The sequence below is a fragment of the Babylonia areolata genome, chromosome 2 (assembly GCF_041734735.1).
Source record: "Babylonia areolata isolate BAREFJ2019XMU chromosome 2, ASM4173473v1, whole genome shotgun sequence".
NCBI lineage: Eukaryota > Metazoa > Mollusca > Gastropoda > Neogastropoda > Buccinidae > Babylonia > Babylonia areolata.
This window is the reverse complement of record NC_134877.1, coordinates 18883353-18907957: the sequence shown is the minus strand read 5'-3', so window position 1 is coordinate 18907957 and position 24605 is coordinate 18883353. Positions and strand designations below refer to the sequence as shown.

The 24605-nt window shown below is 40.8% G+C and overlaps 1 protein-coding gene across 1 annotated transcript in view; it reads left to right on the top strand.

Moving 5' to 3' along the window:
- The window catches only part of LOC143298764 (structural maintenance of chromosomes protein 3-like), a 51543-nt gene extending 27615 nt beyond the window's left edge, over positions 1-23928 (top strand). Inside the window, exons 21-33 of the mRNA XM_076611710.1 lie at positions 459-540; positions 909-1100; positions 1578-1761; positions 2360-2430; positions 5732-5821; positions 7551-7637; positions 8548-8691; positions 9860-9931; positions 10966-11055; positions 12062-12118; positions 15065-15242; positions 15997-16103; positions 16581-23928. Coding sequence (XP_076467825.1) covers positions 459-540; positions 909-1100; positions 1578-1761; positions 2360-2430; positions 5732-5821; positions 7551-7637; positions 8548-8691; positions 9860-9931; positions 10966-11055; positions 12062-12118; positions 15065-15242; positions 15997-16103; positions 16581-16652 — 1426 coding nt within the window. The 3' untranslated portion in view covers positions 16653-23928. The remainder of the gene's footprint in view (positions 1-458; positions 541-908; positions 1101-1577; positions 1762-2359; positions 2431-5731; positions 5822-7550; positions 7638-8547; positions 8692-9859; positions 9932-10965; positions 11056-12061; positions 12119-15064; positions 15243-15996; positions 16104-16580) is intronic.
- Positions 23929-24605: the final 677 nt, after the last annotated feature.

Sequence of the window (24605 nt, the reverse complement as noted above, 5' to 3'; positions counted from 1 at the left end):
AGCTGACCACTGTTTTCAGGAATGAGCATGCCTGGTATGTTCTTGTTTCCAGAAACCACAGAATGCTGACATGGGTTAGATCTTTAATGCACATTTAATCCTCTGCATGCATATACACCTGAATGGGATTCAGGTATCAGCAGAGCTGTAGAGTAGATAGATCAGGAAAATCTCCACCCTTAACCCACCAGGTGCCATGACTGGGATTCAAACCAAGACCCCTCAGATTGAAAGTTCAGCGCGTTTGTCTTTCTGCTACAGCACACATTGTTCTGCATTGTCTTGGCCTTTGTAAAGCAGTGTTTTTTCCTTTGTTCTCATTATTTCTTTTTTTCCTGGTCTCTAAATTACCATACCCTGACGTGCATGCACACACACACACACACACACACACAAACACACTCTTTTTTACTTGATGTGTCAGTAGTATTTATGTTTTACTGTTCTGTGTGTTTCAGAGATAATTACGAGAAAATGCAAGCAGAGATACGACTGTCTAATGAAGAGCTACATCAGCTGGAAAAAGCAAGACCATCCAAGGTAGATACCATCAGATGTACTGTTTAACAAATTAACCACATGTCATGCACATTCAAAAATGTATGCATGTGTATGGTGCATGAGTGTATGTGTGAGTGTATTGATCAGTGAATAATTATTCATACTCCAGTGCAGTCGGGGACTAGTAGTAAAGCTGATACTCTCTTCACATCATGAAAGAGGTGTTGCAGTGTTTAGTGTCTGTGTGTTTTAGGAAAAGGAGAAGAGGGTAGTCTACAGGTGAGTCTGCAAAGCCAGTCTTGGATGTGTGGCAGTCTTGATCTGTGTGTGTGTCCCGTTTCAGAGTGTGTCAGTGTGAGTGTTGCTGTGCTCTGTGGCATGCTGCATTAGTGAGGTGTGTGTTCCAGGGGAAGAGTGTGAGCAGCCTTCAGGCCAGCCTGCAGGCCATGCAGGGCCAGGCCCAGGCCCTGAAGGACGAGCTGGGAACAGACCTGCAGTCCCAGCTGACCATGGAGGACCAGAAGGAGGTGGACCGCCTCACCGACCAGATCACACAGCTCACACAACAGAACAGGGCGGCCTGGCAAGAACGCATCAAGGTCAGTGGATCACAGGGGATAGAAAGGAGGAAAGGGTGTGGAAGGTTGTGCATTACATGAGTGATAGTGGTTAAAAAAAAAAGCAAGGAGTTACTTTGTGACTTAATGTTGTGTCAGTACTGTTCTTTGGATGTTATAGAACTCAAACAGAATGTTATTTATCTGATTTTGTGTGTGAGTCTGTGTGTGTGTGTGTCAGGTTTTTAATACACTCCAGAAAATAACAGATTGAGAGTGTACATTAATGATGACATCATAGGATTTCTTCAGTAAAGCAGCCTTGGATACGAGAGTCAAGTCATTCTTGAAGCATGGAATAAGTTGTAGACATATTTTGAAAGTACTTTTTGTATGTGGTTAATGCAGTTGATCAGTAAAAAAAAAAAAGAGTCTGGTTTCATGTTTGATGAAATGTACTGGTCTGTGTCCCTGCAAAATGCAATGTTGGTTTAATGGCAAGGAGTGCTGTGTCCTCAGTTGGAAGGAGAAAAGAACAAGCTGGAAAACCTGCTGAGCAACAACCTGACTAAGAAGCGAGACAGGCTGATGGGAGACATGCAGGAGGCAGCCACAGAAGACAGAAAGCGAAAGCTGGAGAAGTTACGGAATGGTCTGGCTTCCGTAGATGAGCGCCTTTCAGAAATGAAAGGACAAAACAAAGGTACATTCTTTACTTTTGTGTGTGTGTGTCTGTGTGTGTGTGTGTGTGTCTGTCTGTCTTTCTGCCTGTGGAGAGGGGCGAGGGTTTCGTGAACTGTCTAGCCTGAGTCTATTCTAACACATGACAGGCATTATTAATAAATGGAATTTACAGAAGGGAGTTTTTGTTTTTTGTCCCCTCCCTCAGTAAGTGGAACATAACAGAAAAGGCAGGTTTTTACATATCTCTCCTCCTACAAATACCTTCTCTTTTGACCAGTGATGCAAAATGACCCAACTAACGTACACACTGGAAAAAAAACAATCAGAAACATTGATTTATATACACATTTGTGAACAATAGTACAACCATCATTGTATGTTAATTTATGGCCAGCAATCTTGATTTGATAACTGTGATTTGTTAACCTAATCATTTTATCAGAAAACAGTAAAATTTGATGAGATACATTTATTCTGGCTAAATCAAAGATCTACCGTGGTGTTTTTGTGGGATGAATTATTACATTCCTCAAAACAGATATCAAAGAAACCTGACTGATAGAAGTTCACAAGATATTTGAATGCAAGAGGGTGAATGGTATGTTATGACTTTGCAGACCACGATTCCCAGATAGAGAAGCTGAACAAAGAACAGAAAAAGAAGCAGACTGAGATGGAACATTGGAAAGTAAGAACTTTGTTATATCACTTATTTACCATTTGTTGATGTTTATACTTCATGGGTTTTTTCGCCAGAACAGATGTTATTCACTGTTCAGGGCTTTGCTGTGGAATGGTTCTTGCCCAGTCTGAGGAAGATTTTTTTTTTAATGCTAAAATTCATTTGAACAACGTACAAACAACAATGAAAGGAAAAAACAACACCAACAGAAAAACAATCTAACACAAAATGAAGCAGTATGATAATGTAGGCATATAAACCAATTCAATGTGATTGCATTGTTTCATTACCAAACTTTCTTATATAACATGATTTCTTTATGTATTTGTTATATAGATAGATAGATATAAACTTATCTCATACTATTTTCTGTGGACAGAGTGATTTTTCTGTGTGATTGACTGATAATTTATCATCGTGTTATTGCTTAATTATTGAATTATTAGTGAAGGACAGAGAGGGCCGACAGAGAGGGCCCAGAAACACCTAGAAACCGGCCGAAACCGCGCACAAATCGACCGTTGAAGTTATGCAACACTTAGCGGACCCTTCCTGACTGTGAGCTGGGTGGGGGCAGCATTTGAAATCGTGTAGTGGGGCTGAATGAATCCGCCAGGTGTTAAGATCATCTGGTCAGTTTTTACAGGCAACCTGCAAGCTTCAGAACAAAAGCTAAGTGATTTTTCTGTGAATTTGATTAATAATTTGTCATGGCGTTATTGTTTAATGTTTGAATTATTAGAAAATGATTGAGAGGGCTCAAAGATGATTTGTCCGTTGAATGCACGGAAAAACCGCTTATCTTTTCTGTGGACAGAGTGATTTTTCTGTGTGATTGACTGATAATTTATCATCGTGTTATTGCTTAATTATTGAATTATTAGTGAAGGACAGAGAGGGCCGACAGAGAGGGCCCAGAAACACCTAGAAACCGGCCGAAACTGCGCACAAATCGACCGTTGAAGTTATGCGGAAGTGAAGCTACTCATAGAAGAAAACAGTAAAGAAGAGGACATCATCATATACACAGATGGCTCAGTCACCAAAGACCAGTCCGGTTGGGGATTCACTGCGAAACAAAATGGAAAAACAGTTAGGGAAGAGAATGCTGCCTACAAAGTCACAACCTCCAGCCTAACGATGGAAGTTGAAGCTGTGACACATGCCCTCCAGTGGCTATCGTCCATCCATACGCCCGGAAACCTACATGCCATGATTCTAACAGACTCAATGAACCTCATACAGAAAATTGAAAACGGAATGGGAAGCCCAGAGTGGCATAAGGCAATGCGCAACTTTCAGATAAAAAAAATCACATGGTCATACTGCCCGGGACATGCAGGAGTTAAGGGAAATGAGCGAGCTGACAGACTTGCTGGTAACGCAACAGCAACGAGCGGCCTACATCTAGGAAAATCGGAAATCCTCAGAAAAGTCAAAGAATATCAAAAAGAACAGGTACAAGGCCATCACACCATCGATCGCCTCAAAGAAATAAAAGCAGAGAGCGGGAGCGGCCGTAAGTCTAACATGAAAGGTAGAGCACGATGCTTTGCAAATCAAACAAATATCGGCATCATTTCCAAACCAACATTGCGCAAATTTCTTCAAAACGGAACAGAATCTCTGTGGGCTTTTCCAAATACAATAGACTGAGCAACACACTAGACGCCACGTTCTTGGCATCAGAGATCTTTTCCCATCCCTCTTGCGGCCAGTCAGTGGCAGCCTCTGTGCGTGTGTGTATGTGTGTGTTTGTGTGTATGTGTGGGTCTATGTTTTTGAGTGCGTTTGTGCATGCGTGAGAGTGTAAGTGTACACAAGTGTCAGGAGAGTTCTGTGCATGTGTGTGTGTGTGTGTGTGTGTGTGTGTGTGTGTGTTGTGTGTGTGTGTGTGTGAGGGGGAGGTGGGGGTGCAGGGAGGAGGTGAGATAGAGGATGAGGTATGTGAGTGTATGCATGCCTACACTGTGGGAGCATCAGGATATTGGAACGTATATATTATATATATATATCTTTGTATATATGTGTGTGGGGTTGGGGGTGGGAGATATGGACGTGTGTGTGTGTGTGCTTGTACAAGTAAGTGTTCATCTGTGTGTGTGAGTGTGTGTGTACGTGTGCGTGTTTGTGTGTCTGTGTGTGTGTGGGTGCGTGTGCCGTGGAAGCTGCGATACATAGACTAGAAACTCCGAGTGTGTGGAGGAGGGGGTAGAGGAGGTGCAGGGAAATTTGTGGTGTGTGTGTGTGTGTGTGTGTGTATTGGAGCTCATGTACGTTTATATGTATTTGACTGTGCTTTCATATCTATGAAACTGCGTTTTTGGGGCATATCTGTTATGCATGTGTGGGTGTATGTGTGAATGTGTGTCTTCATGTTTTATATTTATTTGCTTATTTATCATCATTGTTGTCTTATTTATTTAATTATTTATTTATTATTATTATTATTATTATTATTTTATCATTATTTTCATTACTACTATCTTTTTCTTTTTTTTTCTTTTTTTCTTTTTTTTTTTTTTCCCCATTCATAATTATTATTTATTTATGTATGTACGCTTCTCTCTCTCTCTCTCTCTCTCTCTCTCTCTCTATATATATATATATATATATATATGTATACATATACATATATATATATATATACCTTTTCTTTTTTTTTTTTCTTTTTTTTTTTTTTCTCAAGGCCTGACTAAGCGCGTTGGGTTACGCTGCTGGTCAGGCATCTGCTTGGCAGATGTGGTGTAGCGTATATGGATTTGTCCGAACGCAGTGACGCCTCCTTGAGCTACTGATACTGATACTGATCATACTATAACCGCATCAGAAATCTGTTGTGTGTCTGTTCTTATGACCCAAAGGCCACCACTCTTTAACAGTTGAAAAAGAAGCCTCTTTGAAGAATAATCTTAGTGTTTGTGTACATAGTGTTTCTGTCTGTGTGGAAGCCACACTTCTTGTTTATGGAATTAGTTGTTATTTACTCGTGGCATTCTTTGCAGGCTTCATTTTTATGAAATTAAGATTTATTTATTTGTGGCCTTTGGAAGCTTTGATATTTATGTGATGAATCATGGAAATGACTTTGTTCAAAGGACCGCGTCTGAAATAATGTCTATAACAGCTGCAAGTCAGAGCTGACTATAATTGCATGAAAGTTCATGACAAGGTTGTCAAGGAAGAACTGTTGACAATTGATGTTTGCCTGTGTGGTTGACAGTGGAGGGCAGTCCATGAATGATGAGTTGTTGACCAGTGGCTGGTGCCACCTTGTCATTGATGTGTGTACAATCGTGTTTGTCAGGGCCAGGAGAGAGAAATTCAGGAGAGAATACAAGAAGATGCTAAAGATCTAGAAAAGATGACCAACAAACAGAGTTTGCTGCTGAAAAAGGTGAGAATGGTCTTTGTTGTGCAATGTACATTGATGAAGTGTAGATAGCGTGTATAATTATTTATGTATAGGTTTGCTTGTTAATCCTATGGCAAGAAATAGGCTGGAGGGTCATCATCAGAAACATGTCCTTGGCTAAGTTGAATGAATAAAGCTGTTCATAGATGGGAACCTGGAAATGAAATGATTGGAAACAGTCCAAGAAATCAGAGACTTTAAGATTTGTATATTACTTTTTGATTATTATATCATTACTGAATGTCACAATAGATTTCTCTGTGTGAAGTTTGTGCTGCTTATCCCAGGGAGAGTATGTTGCTATAGCGCAACGCCACCCATATTATCTTCTTTTTTCTGTTTACAAAGCGTGTGTGTTTTCTACAAAGTTTTCCCAGGTACAACCCATTTGTTGCCATGGGTTCTTTTACATATGCAAAGTGTATTTCATTTCAACTGAATGACTAGTGTCTAGACCACCATTCAAGTTAAGTGGAAGGGGAGATATTACTGGAGAGTGTGGGATTCGATCCCATGCACTCTGATTCTCATGCTTCTTAGGTGGATGTGTTACCACTCGATGGCATCATCTTGTTTGATCATTAGTAAATATTGTCTCAATTTCTGTGGGGTTTACTGATGTTCTGTCATGATGACGTTACTTTCTAACATTTCTCCCTTTTCATGCATGTGATGAGTTGTGTCATAAGGTTATGATGTCTTCAGGTTCATAAAAATTGCCTTTGAAAAGATAACTATATTCCAGGCAGGAGCAAAACTGTCACTAAACAGTAACTTGTCAGTAGGGGTTTAATAAGTAATGTATTGTGCATTATGAATTTGAACAGGCTTTACTGAAAACACTGCTGTGCAGAGATGGGACTGTGAGAGATAGGTCCTGCATGCTAGACATACAGAAAGAAAAAAGTTTGTCCACATCTGTTCTGATTTGCACAGATACGGATTTTTTCATGTTATAACAAAGAGACAGATAGTCTCTCAGTTTAGTGTGTTTCCATCTTGTGTAGTTGTATGTATGAGAACAAATAAAAGATACAGATTGATTTGAAAGAAGCACAGTTTGTTGCTTTATTTCAGAGGATTTGGTCATGTAGTCACTTGGCAGTATCCCATGCCATCCAGCTCAGTGTGGGGATATTAAAACACTTTTAAGATGGGGTCACAGCATATAGGATTTTGAGCTGTACAGTTATAACACACTGAAGCTGACAGTTCTGTGCAACTGTAATCAAGACCAGATCATAGATATGATAGATAAAATCCCTGTGAAATGTCTGCTGTAGTAAAAAATAAATAAATAAATAAATAAAATCACAAAATAAAAACTGGCTTGCAAAGATTTATGACAGACACAATATCTGGCACATATGTCTGGAAAAAAAAATGCCAGTGCTCTTGAGACTGTTTTAGTGGATGGGAGGTCAGTCCATAGAGATGTGTGAAGAATAATAGCAAGGTTGATTCCCTTCATAATGAGACTAAAACCAACACTAACAATTGTAGAATACCATCTGTGGAAGTGTTCTTGAAAGCTGGTTTCACTTATTCTGAGTTTCAGTACATGTGCACCGGCAAAGTGCAAATGAGCAGACTGTATTCATTTTTGTAATTTAAAATGTTTTTATGTACTGTTTAGAGGGTCTTTATGGGTTTGTTACATTTTATCATGGTAAGCATTGGAGTCTTCACATGCATGTTTCGGTGTTTACAGAAAGAAGACTGCATGCGCAAAATCCGTGAGTTGGGATCTTTACCAAGTGATGCATTCGAAAAGTACCAGAATCTAAGTTTAAAACAGGTGAGTGTGAAAATATTGAAAATGATTAATGTTAACAATAAATTACCTGATCAGCGTAATTGATTTACACCAGTGACTCTTGTGATGGAGGTTTAAAAGTCTCTTGCAGGAAATCGTGTGTTAGTGATTGAAAATTACAGCTGAAATTCTGCAAGAGATTCCTTTTTCACCCCTTTTCAGGTTGGTGTGTTTGTGTTGATGTGTGTTGGAATTGCTTTTGGTGGAGATTTTTATGATCTGCTAGTGCCTGAACCTCCCTTCGTGTGTATATGCAAGCAGAAGATTAAATATGCACGTTAAAGATCCTGTAATCCATGTCAGCGTTCGGTGGGTTATGGAAACAAGAACACACCCAGCATGCACACCCCTGAAAACGGAGTATGGCTGCCTACATGGCGGGGTAAAAACGGTCATAAACGTAAAAGCCCACTCGTGTGCATACGAGTGAACGCAGAAAAAGAAGAAGAAGTACTTGTTGATTTCAACAGACAGTGAGGTTAGATGTACAGTTGCTGCTGATTAATGTGTAGGTTAGGACAAGCTGTTCTGGGTGGGTGTAAGTGAGGGGTTGGTGCTGCTTTTACTGAATGTTGTACAACTTTGAAATACAGAGATATTGGCTTTACACCTTCCCTTTTTTTTTTAATTATGAATTTTGATAGTATACAAAGCCTTATTCAATTCTGTATATGTGTACTTTGTTCCCTTTACTTCCATTATTACTAGATGATCAAATCCATTCTGTATTTGGTTATAACAAATGCATTTTTCCCTTTGAAAGTTGATATTTGGATACATTGATCAGTTATTCGTTTTATAAAACAAAACCTTCATGTTATCATTGTGCTGTGTTGCCCAAACACTGTACAAAATGTGTCAGTGTGTTGTCATGGTGTACGTTGGTGTGCAGTTGTTCAAAAAGCTGGAGCAGTGCAATACAGAACTGAAACGCTACAGTCACGTCAACAAGAAAGCGCTGGACCAGTTTGTTAATTTCTCGGACCAGAAAGAGAAACTCATTAAACGAAAGGAGGAGCTGGACAGAGCACACGAGGTCAGTGGTTATAGTCTTGGAATACCTCCGAAAACGGAGTATGGCTGCCTACATGGCGGGGTAAAAACGGTCATGCACGTAAAAGCCCACTCGTGTACATGCGAGTGAACGTGGGAGTTGCAGCCCACGAACAAAGAAGAAGAAGAAGAAGATAGTCTTGGAATGATCACCAATCAAGGGTTATTATTATGAATGAACAATTTATGCAGTAACAGCGAAGGGTTCTCATTTCAGTCTAGATTAAGTGGAGATATACTGTGTGTTGCATTCAAGCTATTGATTGTGATTTTATCCTGGGAGGACTTCTCAGTCTTGTTGTGCCTGGTTGCCAACTGTTGAAAAACATCAAGACCCTACCAAAAACAGCTCCAGTACTGAAGAACTAGGCCTTGCCCCAGGTGTACTTCTAGAACCCAGTAAAATTGGAAATGTTCTTCAGGAACTTTGTGGAGGAGTGATGTTTGAAGAGGTTGCCTCAGTTATCTGTTATTGGATTATGTATATATCTGTTTTCACCAACCATTGCATCTTTCCCACAGTCACCATTTTAACCGCAGCCTCTTCCGACTAGTTGAGGTATTTGACTCCTAGGTTTCTTTATGTGCATGATAATGATAATTAACAGAACTAAATTGATCTTGGTGATGAATTTCAACATGATCTTCACACCCAAAACACCTTAGAATACAAGATTTGGAGCTTGAGCATTCAAGTGATGGCTAATGATATAGCCGGTTATGAAATTACTATTTCTGGTACAATTCACTATGCAATGACCTGTGAACCTTAGACAGATGCATGGCTGGGAGGGAAGTCTCAAAACGAGGAGTGAATGATGTGATAACTGCATTTTAGTGAGGGGAGTGGAAAGAAGGTGCTTAGGTTTTCACAGCTTTTATATAATGGGAGGATATGTTATTTAATTTTAACGTTATCTTTTCCTCCATGCATTTACCAGTGCTTCTGGTAGGAGGAGAAGGGTTGCTTAAAATCTGATGTTTTTTTTTTTTGTTTTTTTTTTTTGTTGTTGTTAGAAACACTTTGCATGTCACCGTAGTATTTTGGGGTTATTTCATTGTGGTGCGAGTGAAATGTGAAAGGTTCAAGGATGTATCAATGGCTGCAGAATGTCCACTGGTCTGATCATGTCATGCTTGTGGTGTTGCAGTCTATTGTTCATGAATTAATGGATGCACTGGATCACCGCAAGTACGAAGCTATCCAGCTCACCTTCAAACAGGTAATTAATGTGGCCTGCATTGAACTGCTTTCCCTTTTTGACCGACTTTGATGGCTTAACTCACTCTGGACGAAGTTTTCTCCCTTGCTTTCCCCTGCAGACAACCCATTTGGTAGGGTTAGGAAAAAAATCACAAAAAATACAAAACACACAGTAACTGAATGAAACTCCCTGTACTTGACCCACTGACCCCTCTCCTCACGTCTTGTGTATGCCCACCCCCTCCCTCTCTTCACAGCCCTCAGAAGCTGAGTCACTGTCAGTACCTTCTTGGTGGTAGCTTTCTTCATTGCAGGTACTTTATTCAATGTCTTCATCATCCTCGTTGATGTCGAAACATTCAGTTTGAAACATTTCAGTCACTTCAGCAACAGTAAAAAACAAAACAAAAAACCCCACTGTCGTGATCTAGTTTGCTTAAAAAATTTCCACTTGTACAGCCTGCAACGCTATACGTATGCAGATTAGCTTGTCATGTGGGGTACAAAGGTCAACAGCTGGCCAGTGAGTGTTACGGAACCTCACGAAGAAACTTTCCATTCGATGCTTGACACGTTCGCAGTGCCCAGTGTAGCTGCGATTTTTATGCTGCCCCATGAGGAAAACGTGGAAAAAATTTTAATTGTCAAAACCACTATAGCATTCCATCGTTCAAAACGCTAACTTAATCAGGAACAACACAGCGTTCCATCGTCCGGAGTGAGTTGAAAAGGGGTTAATAAAATAAAGTGGATGGAATAAAAGTCTTCTGCTCCTCGCTTGTGTTGCTGCCCAGAGTATGATGATTTATTTTTTGATACAATATTCCGAACATCCTGTATAGTGTTGGAACTGTTTGAATTGAATCTGTACTTCAAAGGCTTTGTTGTCATGATGACTTGCTGGAACACTGATGATCAGGTTAGCTGGTTTACAATCACGTAATGTAATGCACGTAAGATTGGTTCAAGTCTGTTAGATGAGTGCATTTCACTTCCAGCTAGGTGTATATTCATGGTGGATTTTATGTGTTCATTTTTCTCCTTTCCATTTAGGTGTCCAAGTTCTTTAGTGAGATCTTCAAGAAGTTGGCCCCCCAGGGTCATGCAGTACTGGTGATGAAAAAGGGAGAAATGGATCAGCAGGTAATTTTCTGCCAGCAGGTTATTTCTTCCCCTCCTTGTCTATTCTTTGGCTTATTCTACATCTCTATTTGTCTGTGTATGGGCATGTACAAGTAGGAACATGGTTTTAATTTGTTCTTTGGCAGGTGTGTTTTGGAAAAAAGATCTAGCATTTTTCACTTTCAGTGTTCAAGTAACCATCATTGACCATTCTCATGCTTTGATATGAAACAGGAAATTGATATTGAACTAGTTTTACGACGGGCGCAATAGCCGAGTGGTTAAAGCGTTGGACTGTCAATCTGAGGGTCCCGGGTTCGAATCACGGTGACGGCGCCTGGTGGGTAAAGGGTGGAGATTTTGATGATCTCCCAGGTCAACATATGTGCAGACCTGCTAGTGCCTGAACCCCCTTCGTGTGTATATGCAAGCAGAAGATCAAATACGCACGTTAAAGATCCTGTAATCCATGTCAGCGTTTGGTGGGTTATGGAAACAAGAACATACCCAGCATACACATCCCCAAAAACGGAGTATGGCTGCCTAAATGGCGGGGTAAAAACGGTCATACATGTAAAACTAAAAGCCCACTCGTGTGCATACAAGTGAACGCAGAAGAAGAAGAAGAAGAACTAGTTTTACATAACTAGACTACCCTGTGGGAACACTCTTCAAGTTATACATTTTGTCAGCTCCTGGGATGAGCTGAGCATTGGCTGCATTTTGTTGTTGATGCATGTTTTTGGTTCACATGCGTGTTTACACACGACAAGAGTGAAACTAATAACACAGTGCTTATATTGTCCATGTTTGTGAATATATTTGTGTATATTATTCTATTTTTTCTCTCCCCCCCCACCCCCCCTTTTTTTTTTTATCCTGTTTTCTCTGAATGAGGATTTTTTTATGTATTGCTGCCATTATGATTTTTTCATTTACTGTTCATACTTGTGTTGCTGTGATTGTGAGTCTTGCTATTCCTATTATTGTCACTGTCATTTATGATTCTTGTGACTGATGATACCAGGGTGAAGACGGGGCTACAGTGCCATTGGTGGAGCAGTTTACAGGAGTAGGAATCAAGGTAAATATGTTCAAATCTTCAGATATTGTCTGAGTCTTCACATCACTATTTCCCCGTATGCCATTTTATTGAGAGGTGTCACCCCAAAGGGCCCCACTGTCTTTAAGTTTAGAGGGGTGAACTAAACGACAAAAGTATGTTGGAAAATAGTTCTGTGACCAAATCATCATTTTATCTCTTTGTAACCCTTTCAGCTGATGAGGAGCATTTGGTAGTCTTCATAATGATCCAGGTGTCACCAAATGGAATCACAAATCTTGCTAGTGTTCTCAGGCATGTGACCAGTCTAATCTAATTAAGACACTTGCATTCTGACAAAAGACCTGACGAACATGTTGGGTTTATGTGTTTGTCAGACATCAGCCCTTATGTATTTGTATGTGTGTTTACACACAGTGTTAGTCTATGAAGTTACCCTGTGTTTTGGTTGTGTGTGTGTGTGTGTGTCCATGGTAAACTTGAACCAATCCATTTTCTCTAGAAATACATTTTTTACACAAAAAAGGGGGAAAAATTGATATTGTCCACACATTCTAATTATAATTACAATACACTTCTGGGAAGGGCACAGAAATGATAAAGAAGCCAGAAATGTTTCCACAGTCAGGTTTGTGTTACATTTTTATTTCTTGTTCACAAAACTTGGCACTTTTATCTTACATTGACACCTTCATAATAGCAGTCATTTTATCGTTTTTAATTCACATAGGAACCATTGTTTAGATTGGAAGTTACATTGATGCATACGTGTTCCAGAAGCAGCGAATTCTGCCCAGTAATAGGGCATCATTCTGAATATATAGTATGGGAAATATATTTTTTGATGGATCTCACTCATCTAATGTTAGATTTTGAAATGTGACTCAATGCATAGAAAGGCTATTGTGTTTTACACTCAGAGTGAATGTCTTACACTTTTTACATCCCTCCTAGTGGTCTTTCATGCACATTCATTATCAGCCTACTTAGTACGTTGATAGTTTGCCATAACACTTTACTGAAAAAAGGTGAAAGAGGCCACTAAGTTTTATGTGTCATTCAAAGAGTATGTGTTGCACAGGTGCTCACAGTGGGTGTGTTTGTTGTACAGTAGTCATTAATAGTGCGTGTGTGTGTGTTGTACAGGTGTCATTCACAGTGGGTGTGTGTGTTGTACAGGTGTCATTCACAGTGGGTGTGTGTGTTGTACAGGTGTCATTCACAGTGGGTGTTTGTGTTGGACAGGTGTCGTTCACAGTGGGTGTTTGTGTTGGACAGGTGTCATTCACAATGGGTGTGTGTGTGTGTTGTACAGGTGTCATTCACAGTGGGTGTGTGTGTTGTACAGGTGTCTTTTACAGTGGGTGTTGGTGTTGGACAGGTGTCATTCACAATGGGTGTGTGTGTTGTACAGGTGTCATTCACAGTGGGTGTGTGTGTTGTACAGGTGTCTTTTACAGTGGGTGTTGGTGTTGGACAGGTGTCATTCACAATGGGTGTGTGTGTTGTACAGGTGTCATTCACAGTGGGTGTGTGTGTTGTACAGGTGTCATTCACAATGGGTGTGTGTTGTACAGGTGTCATTCACAGTGGGTGTTTGTGTTGGACAGGTGTCATTCACAGTGGGTGTTTGTGTTGGACAGGTGTCATTCACAATGGGTGTGTGTGTTGTACAGGTGTCATTCACAGTGGGTGTGTGTGTTGTACAGGTGTCATTCACAGTGGGTGTGTGTGTTGTACAGGTGTCATTCATAGTGTGTGCGTGTGTTGGACAGGCGTCATTCACAATGGGTGTGTGTTGTTCAGGTGTCGTTCACAGTGGGTGTGTGTGTTGTACAGGTGTCGTTCACAGTGGGTGTGTGTGTTGTACAGGTGTCATTCACAATGGGTGTGTGTGTGTGTTGTACAGGTGTCATTCACAGTGGGTGTGTGTGTTGTACAGGTGTCTTTTACAGTGGGTGTGTGTGTTGTACAGGTGTCATTCACAGTGGGTGTGTGTGTTGTACAGGTGTCTTTTACAGTGGGTGTTGGTGTTGGACAGGTGTCATTCACAATGGGTGTGTGTGTTGTACAGGTGTCATTCACAGTGGGTGTGTGTGTTGTACAGGTGTCTTTTACAGTGGGTGTTGGTGTTGGACAGGTGTCATTCACAATGGGTGTGTGTGTTGTACAGGTGTCATTCACAGTGGGTGTTTGTGTTGGACAGGTGTCATTCACAATGGGTGTGTGTGTTGTACAGGTGTCGTTCACAGTGGGGGGGGGTGTTGTACAGGTGTCATTCACAGTGGGTGTGTGTGTTGTACAGGTGTCATTCATAGTGTGTGCGTGTGTTGGACAGGCGTCATTCACAATGGGTGTGTGTTGTTCAGGTGTCGTTCACAGTGGGTGTGTGTGTTGTACAGGTGTCGTTCACAGTGGGTGTGTGTGTTGTACAGGTGTCATTCACAATGGGTGTGTGTGTGTGTTGTACAGGTGTCATTCACAGTGGGTGTGTGTGTTGTACAGGTGTCTTTTACAGTGGGTGTGTGTGTTGTACAGGTGTCATTCACAGTGGGTGTGTGTGTTGTACAGGTGTCTTTTACAGTGGGTGTTGGTGTTGTACAGGTGTCATTTACAGTGGGAAAGGTGTTGTACAGGTGTCATTTACAGTGGGAAAGGTGTCGTACAGGAGTCATTCACAGTGGGTGTTGGTGTTGTACAGGAGTAATTCACAGTGGGTTTATGTGTTGTACAGATGTCATTCACAGTGGGTGTGTGTGTTGTACAGGTGTCATTTACAGTGGGTGTGTGTGTGTTGTACATGTGTCATTTACAGTGGGTGTGTGTGTTGTACATGTTTTATTTACAGTGGGTGTGTGTGTTGTACAGGTGTCATTTACAGTGGGTGTGTGTGTTGTACATGTGTCATTTACAGTGGGTGTGTGTGTTGTACATGTGTCATTTACAGTGGGTGTGTGTGTTGTACAGGTGTCATTCACAGGCAACAAAGCGGAGATGCGAGACATGCAGCAGTTGTCAGGGGGACAGAAATCACTGGTGGCCCTGACCCTGATCTTTGCCATTCAGAAGTGTGATCCCGCCCCCTTCTACCTCTTTGATGAGATTGACCAGGCCCTCGATGCCCAGCACAGAAAGGCTGTTGCCGGTGAGGGTTGTGAACTATGTGTAAATGTATTTGTAACATTGTAATATGTTGTGTCTAATAAGTATTTTTTGGGTTTTTTTGTAAAGCACCCAGAGCAGTTTTCTGGATGGAGTGCTGTTTAAGTATTCATTACTATCATTATTATTAAATATTTTCTTCGGCTGACAAAGTGTTTCATCACTGAGCCTGCTAAGTTATAAGGTGGAGTGATGGCCTAGAGGTAACGTGTTCACCTAGGAAGCGAGAGAATCTGAGCGCGCTGATTCGAATCACGGCTCAGCCGCCGATATTTTCTTCCCCTCCACTAGACCTTGAGCGGTGGTCTGGACGCTAGTCATTCGGATGAGACGATAATCCAAGGTCCTGTGTGCAGCATGCACTTAGCTCACATAAAAGAACCCACGGCAACAGAAGGGTTTGTTCCTGGCAAAATTCTATAAAAAAATCAACTTCGATAGGAAAAACAAATAATACTGCACGCAGGAAAAAAAAAAAAAAAAATGGGTGGCACTGTAGTGTAGCGACGCGCTCTCCTTGGGGAGAGCAGCCCAAATTTCACACAGAGAAATCTGTCGTGATAAAAAGAAATACAAATACAAATATAACTGTTTCAGCATCATAAGAGTGAGGATCCCAAGTTGTGAATGTTGGTGTTGATTTGTATTGCTGTCTCCCTCTGCCTGGTCTTTTTGTGTGTCTGTGTTCAGTGTGTGTGGTGTCCAGGGATTTGTGATGTGTGGTGCTGTGATTTCAGACATGATACACGAGTCGTGTCAGGACGCTCAGTTCATCACCACCACCTTCAGGCCAGAGTTGCTGGAGCACGCAGACAAGTTCTATGGTGTCAAGTTCAGGAACAAGGTAAGACACTCGCTACCACACACACACTGTGGTGCCTGTTTCCTCTGCTCTTCATTGTCAGTCTCTGTTCTCCCTTCAGGCTTCTGGTGATTTCACTGACGTGTGTGTGTGCATGTGTGTGTGCGTGTGCATGTGTGCACACCCATGTGCACATGTGTACTCTCTCACAGACGCACACATACACATACACACACTCGAAGACCCATAACACACACACACACACACCTACCTCTCCCACCTCCCACCCACTCACAACCCCACCCACTTAACCCCCCCCTTACCCCCTCCCCCCCCGCCCCCACCACATCCCCCACATCCACACCCCTCCCACACACCCTACCCCCTTCCTCCACACACCCCCACGCACATACACACCAGACAAAGATTTTCTCTAAAGAGTAAGTAAAAGCAAATGTCACATACTGCAGTCTCTAGAGCATAAGGTCTGATTGCTGTGCTTTTTGTGTGTGATTGCAGGTCAGTCATGTGGAGTGTGTTTCCCGGGATGAAGCAAGGGATTTTGTGGAGGACGATAGCACGCACTCTTGATCTTCAAGCGTCCCTTCTGTTCCCTTTTTGTGTCTGCAGACACCCCGAGTGCATTTAGTTCTGACTGTTGAGGCAGCTATTGGTGCTCCACACCCACTGTCACTGGATGTGTGGGTGTGGACAGAGGTTCTACAGTCTTGACACTGGAGCCAGCAAAGGGCTGTGGTGAGGGGATCCACAGACTTGTGTCCAGTGTGGATGAGGGTTGTGAGGGGACAGTGATGCCCACACATTGGTGCTGTGCCCAGGCCTGTGCTATGGTTATGGGAGGCAAGGGACATGCCTTTCGTGTACACCGTGTGCTCCTGCTATTCACCAAACACACTGGGCAGATCTAGTTGACAGAGACACTGTTTTGTATGTCCCTAGGTCATTGGGAGATTGGAATCCACTTTCGTTGATACAGGATATGTTCATTTCTGACACCAGGGAACCGTTTTTATTGTGCCATCTTACTGTCCATAAAGTATTATTTAAGTTGTACTATTCTTATATCTCTGCCCCTCCCATACACCCATTTAGATACAAACTTTCAGAAATAAATCTCACATTTTAAAAGGGCTTCTAAGAAAATATGGGTCCTTTCCATTCCTGAAATTAGAAAAGGGGAAGGTTTACTTGCAAGCACTTGCATGTGTGTGTGAGCCAAAAAGGATGCATTGTTCCAGTCTGTGTATGTACAGATAGCTGGATGAGCATGATCCATAGAGTGCATGGTGGGGAGTGGGAGTTGATCCCTGTTAATCAGCAGACCAACCCACCACCGATGATTTCCTCAGTCAGTGGACAGGTCACCATGCTGTGTCTCACCAGTGAAATCCTGGACAGGTCAGAACAGATCCACTTCCCACTCACAGTGAATGATCTGATTCCTTCCTCCTCATGTGCCCTTCTCTCCCTCTCCAGTGTTGGAAGAGCAGACACAGCACAGTCAGCAGGGTGCCAGTTTGGACAGCCCACACACTGTTCACAGTCACAGTGATGATGGATGACCTGGAATTGTGTCACTACATCTCTACATCTGTGGCTGTTGGTTACACAGCATAATCCGTCCTTGATGGTTCTGTCACAAGATCACTTGTTCATTCTGTTTACTCTTTAGTCTTTGTCTCTTTTCTCCCTCTCTCTTTCCCCGACCCCCTTAAGGAAAAGTGCCTCCAGTTACCATGGAAGAATGTTCACTGTGGCATGACAGTCTAATACTTTTGTGTAAGTGAGCATGCACTTGAATGGACGGTTGTTAGGACATATGTGCATTGGTGTGTATGTAGGTGTTCTGTACAGCTGAGTGTGAGTGTAGCTGAATGTACCCATCTTTCCACTTTTTCATGTGTGGTGTGTACGGGTCTTAAGACATGAGTCAGATGAGGACCTGTTCGCGTTGTTGAAGAAAAAGCAGTGAAAACCAGTGTCCTTTCCCTTCGGTGTGTGCCACAGTGTAGTGATGTGTCCCATTGCCAGCAACCACCATTGTGACTCCAAGTGGTCATCCACCACAGTCCTGCTTGTAGACAGAAAAGGCAGCATTTGACTGGTTTAATAACAGGACAAACGTTTCTTCTTTGTTGTTTTTGCTGTTGATGTTGGTTTTGTTAACAGGTTCATAAAATTAGTTGCAGACATAATGTTTGTGTTTGCAAATTGTTTATTGAATGTTGAATATATTGTACTAAATGTTTCTTTACTATTGATATCGGTGTTCTGATTGTATTGTGATGGGAGGAGGTGGAGACATTGAACAGGGCAAGAGAGACAATTGCTGGAAATGTGTATTTCCAGAAGTCATTTGTCCTTTTTCGTAAGGTATGTCTATTCCTCTTACTTATAAATGTGACAGTGTGTATATTCCTATGTTGGTAAACATAATTTGTATATATTAATGTGCATTTTATTTTTAGTCTGTAAATGACTTCAACATATAAATTATAATCTGCTATGCATTACTTTCTGACAGAATAATATGAATATTTTGAAATGGTGTGTAAGAAGAGTATCTGTATTGGTGACATATAGTTTGCATATAAACACTCAGAAAATTTAACCACTCAACTTTTAACCACTCTCTGTGGGCTTTATCAGTGTTTTAGAAAATGATAATGATGTTTTAGCAGAGTGCAAGGGATGTGTGGATGAAAGGACAAGTCAATTACTGTTGAAATGTCGACAAGGAACACAGTTTAGCATAATGGTAAAAGTGTAACTTGAAACAGATCAGGGTGGTGATTGGCGCTGGCATGTAGCTGTGACTCTCCCACAACTTAAGTATAAGGTCACCTTGTGATTGTCCACCCAAAATAAAAAGTGCCCTTGGGAAAAAAAAAGAAAACACACAACACACACACACACACACACGGAGACAAAGACACACAGTCACACACATACCCATTCATGCACGAATGATTCAGCTAAAAAGAATTACCTGTACAACACACACCCCCACTGTAAATGACACCTGTACAACACACACACGCACTATGAATGACTACTGTACAACAAACACACCCACTGTGAGCACCTTTGCAACACACACTCTTTGAATGACACATAAAACTTAGTGGCCTCTTTCACCTTTTTTCAGTAAAGCGTTATGGCAAACTATCAACGTACTAAGTAGGCTGATAATGAATGTGCATGAAAGACCACTAGGAGGGATGTAAAAAGTGTAAGACATTCACTCTGAGTGTAAAACACAATAGCCTTTCTATGCATTGAGTCACATTTCAAAATCTAACATTAGATGAGTGAGATCCATCAAAAAATATATTTCCCATACTATATATTCAGAATGATGCCCTATTACTGGGCAGAATTCGCTGCTTCTGGCACATGTATGCATCAATGTACCGTAAAGTTCGGTCTATAAGCCGCAACTTTTTACTCAAGCTTCAACTTCTGCGGCTTATACAATGATGCAGCTTATTTGAGGATTTTAACGATTCCGGGAGTGTCACGTTCTCGTCTATTCTTAGCTGCCCTTCAACTCACCAAAATCATGATTTCTGTCCATGAATTTTTGGATGAGCTTCAGGATAGTGTGCGGACTGTTCACATTTTATAAATCAAATCCGCACACATTAAAGCCTTCAGATCAGCATTCAGTTCTACTCTGCTCAAGCGTACACCCTCATCATGCCGAAAACGCGACGTTATGCCTATGATGCAGTCTTCAAATTGAAGGCGATCAACCTAGCAGACGACTGTGCAAGCGACGAACCAGCAGCGACCTCCACCTTCATGTTCATGAAGTGAAAGCGAGGCTGAAGTCAGTGACAAGATGGTGGAGGAAGCTGTGCTGGTTCTCTTCAACTTGCACACTGAAGACGAAGATTTCAGTGGATTCAGTGAGCAGGATAACGTTGAATAAATGTGACTATCCCTAAATTATGGATCTTATTTTCTTTGTGTTTATTTATTATGTTTTTTGTGGCACTAGCAGTATTTTCACTTGCTTTTCTTTGTGTTGTTCCCGCTTGTGTTTATTTCATAACCTACAGTATTGACAGCTTTTCTGTAGTATCAGTATGTGTTCGGGTACTGGAAATAAGTGCGGCTTATAATCTAGTGCGGCTTATATATGTATAAAGTTCAGTTGTTTCCAAAATTTAGTGGGTATGGTTTATATACCAGTGCGCTCAATAGACCGAACTTTACGGTAAGCGCTTTGTTCAAGTGCTGCTGTTACCTGTCTTGGTCACCTGTATGTCCACCTCCATAACAGCAGCAGGCTATTCTCATGGGCAGGCTGTAATAAACTGAATGCACTTTGCACCAGCCACATTACCAAGACAACATAGCACTGTCATGTATCATCAGCTGTTGTGAAAATTTCCAAGACTGTTCCTGTGCAAACAAAAGGGAATCGGTATCAGATGTTGTTGAGATAAAAAATGTTCAGGAGGTGAATGCAATTTACATATATTATTTTAGAAATTGTATTAAAAAAAGAAAATAACCTCAGGATAGTCCTACATAACAGATTTCTATGCTTAGGAAACATTTTCTCAGGGGGAGCATGTCCCCAGAACCCCCTTGTTTTCCAAGTTTATCTTTCAAGCAGTTCCCTTGCTTGAACAATTCCAGGGAAAAACAAACATGCAGATTAACCCTTAAAAGTTCAAGCTCCTTACACAGTTTGAAGAAATGGCTTGGGTTGTGTAGAAATGGAGAAACTAGGATGTGCAGCAGTCTTTTATATGAATGGTTAATCTACTACACATGCACTGTGCTTGGCAGTTGTCGATGTCAGTGTTGTATGTGAAAGTTTACCTGCTACACATGCACTGTGCTCGGCAGTTGTCTGTGTGTCAGTGTTGTATGTGAAAGGTTAATCTGGCACACATGTATTTTGGTTGACTGTGTTTTAGTGTATATGTGAAAGGTTAATCTGCCACACATGTACTGTGGTTGTGTATTAGTGTGTGTGAAAGCCACACATGTACTGTGGTAGGCAGTTGGCTGTGTGTGTGTGTGTGTTCTGTGACCAAAGGTAAAGCTGCTGTATACTGCATGCAGTATGACACGCCCCAGTAGTCACTACCCTCTGTTGGTACAGAATACTTTATTATCTCAAGAACAGAAATTCATTGGGTATTGACAATGGGGACAGTCTACACACTCCAGCTCTTTTTTCACTCGAACACAGCTTTCGGGATTTTAAAGAAAACAAGGGGTTTAGTTGTTTTTTTTAGATCACTACTATTTAAAACGGTTTGTGATTTTTAGTCAGTCTTTAATATCTAATTGTTTTTGATCATTCTATAATACCAAATTAATTTTTCAAAGAAACACATTTTTTAAAAACCAGTCTTGTATTACTTTCTACTTTGATTTAAAAAAAAAAGGTTTGATACTTGGTCAGTCAGTAGAATATTACTACATCCATTTTTTTTTTTTTTTTAGTTTGATTTTGATCTTTCTCTAATTTAATGGATTTACTTGGTATTTTAACAATCTGTGTTACAGCATTGATTTAACAAAGTTGTAGTTTTAGTCAGTATGTAGTATCATATTGATTTTAAAATGATAACAAAGTTTCATTTTTGATTGATTGGTCTTACGTGTTTATTGTTAAAAAAAAATTGCTTTTAATAAGTTTGGTCAGTTTGAAGAATCAACTGTTGTTGTTTTTAATTGTTAAGAATATTGACATGTTTGTAGTTTTGTTTTTAACATGCCTTCAATCAAGGTGTGGCCTTGGCAGTCACCAGAGCAACAGCTTGAGTGAGTGATGGGCCAACAGATTAGTCCTTTACAAAAACCTGTGTCAGTGGTTATAATCCACCCACTGCAGCTTCATCAAACTGCTCTGAACCATTTCTTATGTGTGCGTTGTGTGTTTATGCATGTGTGTGTGTTTGTGTGTGCGCACGCTTGTGTTTGTATGTTTTGTGTGTGTGAGTGATCTAAATAAATGGGGCGTCTGGAAAATCTCTCATGTCCTTTGTTCATTTTTTATTGGCTTCACAGTATCAGTTCTACTATTCATGCCTTTTTTTTAATTTTTTTTTTACAATTTTGTAGAACCATACATTTATTTTGATTAGCCATTCACTGTCATTTCACAGGGATGTTACTCATGTAACGCTGCAGTGGTCAGGGATTGATAAGCTTACCAAAGGTTACTGTCAAGCCTGGCTTTTAGTTCTGCACACACACACACACACACACACACACACACATGATAATGATACTGAGGACTGATGCTCACACCTCCCAGACAGGAAGCTGTTGATGTTTACAATAAAACTTGCACATGCATATATGCACATGCATTTAAGTGTGACATATCCAACAAACAAGCACATGCACACACAAACATGAAAATGCACAGACATGTAGGCAAGCAGGCTCGCACTTAGAGAAGTTTGAGAAGCACGCTTGTCATTAAGATGCATATTTATATATGCAGAACAGAAGAGATGAATTTTCAGAGACTTCTAAATGAACTTGGGAATCTATGTAATAGATTGAGAAGGGCAGTTCTGTACTACTGGGTCAAGATCGGAGAAAGAGCGCTGATCTTGTGATGTTTTGTTTTGTCAAGGAGTGGGTTTATTACACTAGAATCTGCAGCTGAGCATGAAGAGGTGAGAGCATTGATGGAAAGAAGTCACGAAAGTATGTTAAGTATGTGGGTGCAGTATGGTTGATGGCATTGAAGCACACGGTAGCTAGTTTGTAATCTGTTCTGCTTGAGATTGGCAGCCAGTGTAGTTTCTCAAGGAGTTATATGGCTTTGAAGATAGATGAAAACGTCCCGGAGCAGAAACCGTGATCAGTCATTTGTGCGATAACAGGAAGAAGTTTGTCAATTTTTTTAGATGTTAAGAAATTATATTTCAAATATACTAGGAAGCAGAGAAATAGAACACACGAAGATGATACATATCACACAAGAAGGCACTTAATATATGTATGTGAGTGTGTTAGAAGATGGCACATTACGATAACACAAAGTTGCATTCAGACATTGTCACATACACTGACAGAGAAACCATTCACAAACACACAGCAATCAGTTGGCTGTTGAGGTCTGAGCAGCACATTGTGATTTAGGTCAGCACTTCATTCTCACTGAAGTTTTCTTTTTGAAATTGTTTTTTTTAAAGTATTGAACAGAAGAGATACATTCTGGAAATCATGAATGTTTGAACGCTTAGTTTGTTTCTGTTTGTTTATTATATTGTTATTATCTGAACCAACTATGCTTTTATGTATTGTATACATACATTTTAGTTGTATGTGATGATGCAGTCTCTAACTGAAGTTACTGTGAGGAACTATGATGTTCATGTATCATTGTTAAAATGCAGCATGAGAGTAGAATGTGTATAGAGCAGGCTAACAGAGTGAGGAAGAGAATTTTTTTAGGTTGCAAGGCCAGTGTACACTGAGGACAGTGGACCTTGTGTCACTGGATTCAGAGGTACTGTTCAAAGGACATGTTCATGGATACTGAGCCTGTGACAAACATACAAAACTCCACATGGTTAAACATGTTTATTACCTGTGTTGTTGATGTCAGTGTATAAGTCGGCTGAAAGATTGTACCACTGTTTGTGATTTTGTCCACACAACTAATGGAAACAAAATGTGTAATATTTCTCCATGTTGGGGTTGACAGGACCGTTGTTTACCCATGCATCTGTTCCCATTTACCCTCTTCCTCACTTGTACATTGTTAATTTGTCATTCTTCATATTTGTGGCATAAATTTGGTTGATGTTAAATATTGTTAGCATTTTGGTTACTACATATTAAAAGTTTATTTTAAGTATGTTGATACCTCAAATACTTATTATTTTGGATGGAAGAACTTGAATGGATGGATATTATGTGGGGCCTGTGAGCATGTTGAAAAAACTTAAAAAGAATTATGATTGTCGTCTTGTTAAGAATGCAGACACTGGTCGCAGGGTGTCCACATTTTCATGCTTTATGATGATATTCCTCAAAACAAGAACTGGAACTCTGCCTGTCTACTACATCCCTATCCATGTTATACATAAACTCCATCTTGGCCAGGAGGGATCCTGGTTTAGTCTTGTGACACTTCAGTGTGTTTTTTTTCTCTCAAGGCTGACTGTGCTTTTGGTCCCCACATCCATGCCACCATACAAAAAGAGGCGGACGTATCAGGTGATATGGTCTTCAGCATTGGCCTCTTATCAGTCGTCTGAGCTCCCTGCACCCAGCAGTGCTCTGCCTGGCATCAAATGATCAAACTGAGAAAGGAGAGGGTACAACAAAACTGAGAAAGGAGAGGGTACAACAAAACTGAGGAAGGAGAGGGTTTTGTAAAGGACCAAATTAAAAGTCCTGTCAACGAGTGAAGCCATTCACCCCATTGACACAGGCATCAGATGGGGTTTCTGGCCTCATTGGCTGTTGGTCAATGTTTGTCTCAGTTTGACAGGCAAATAGCCGAGTAGTTAAAGCGTTGGACTTTTAATC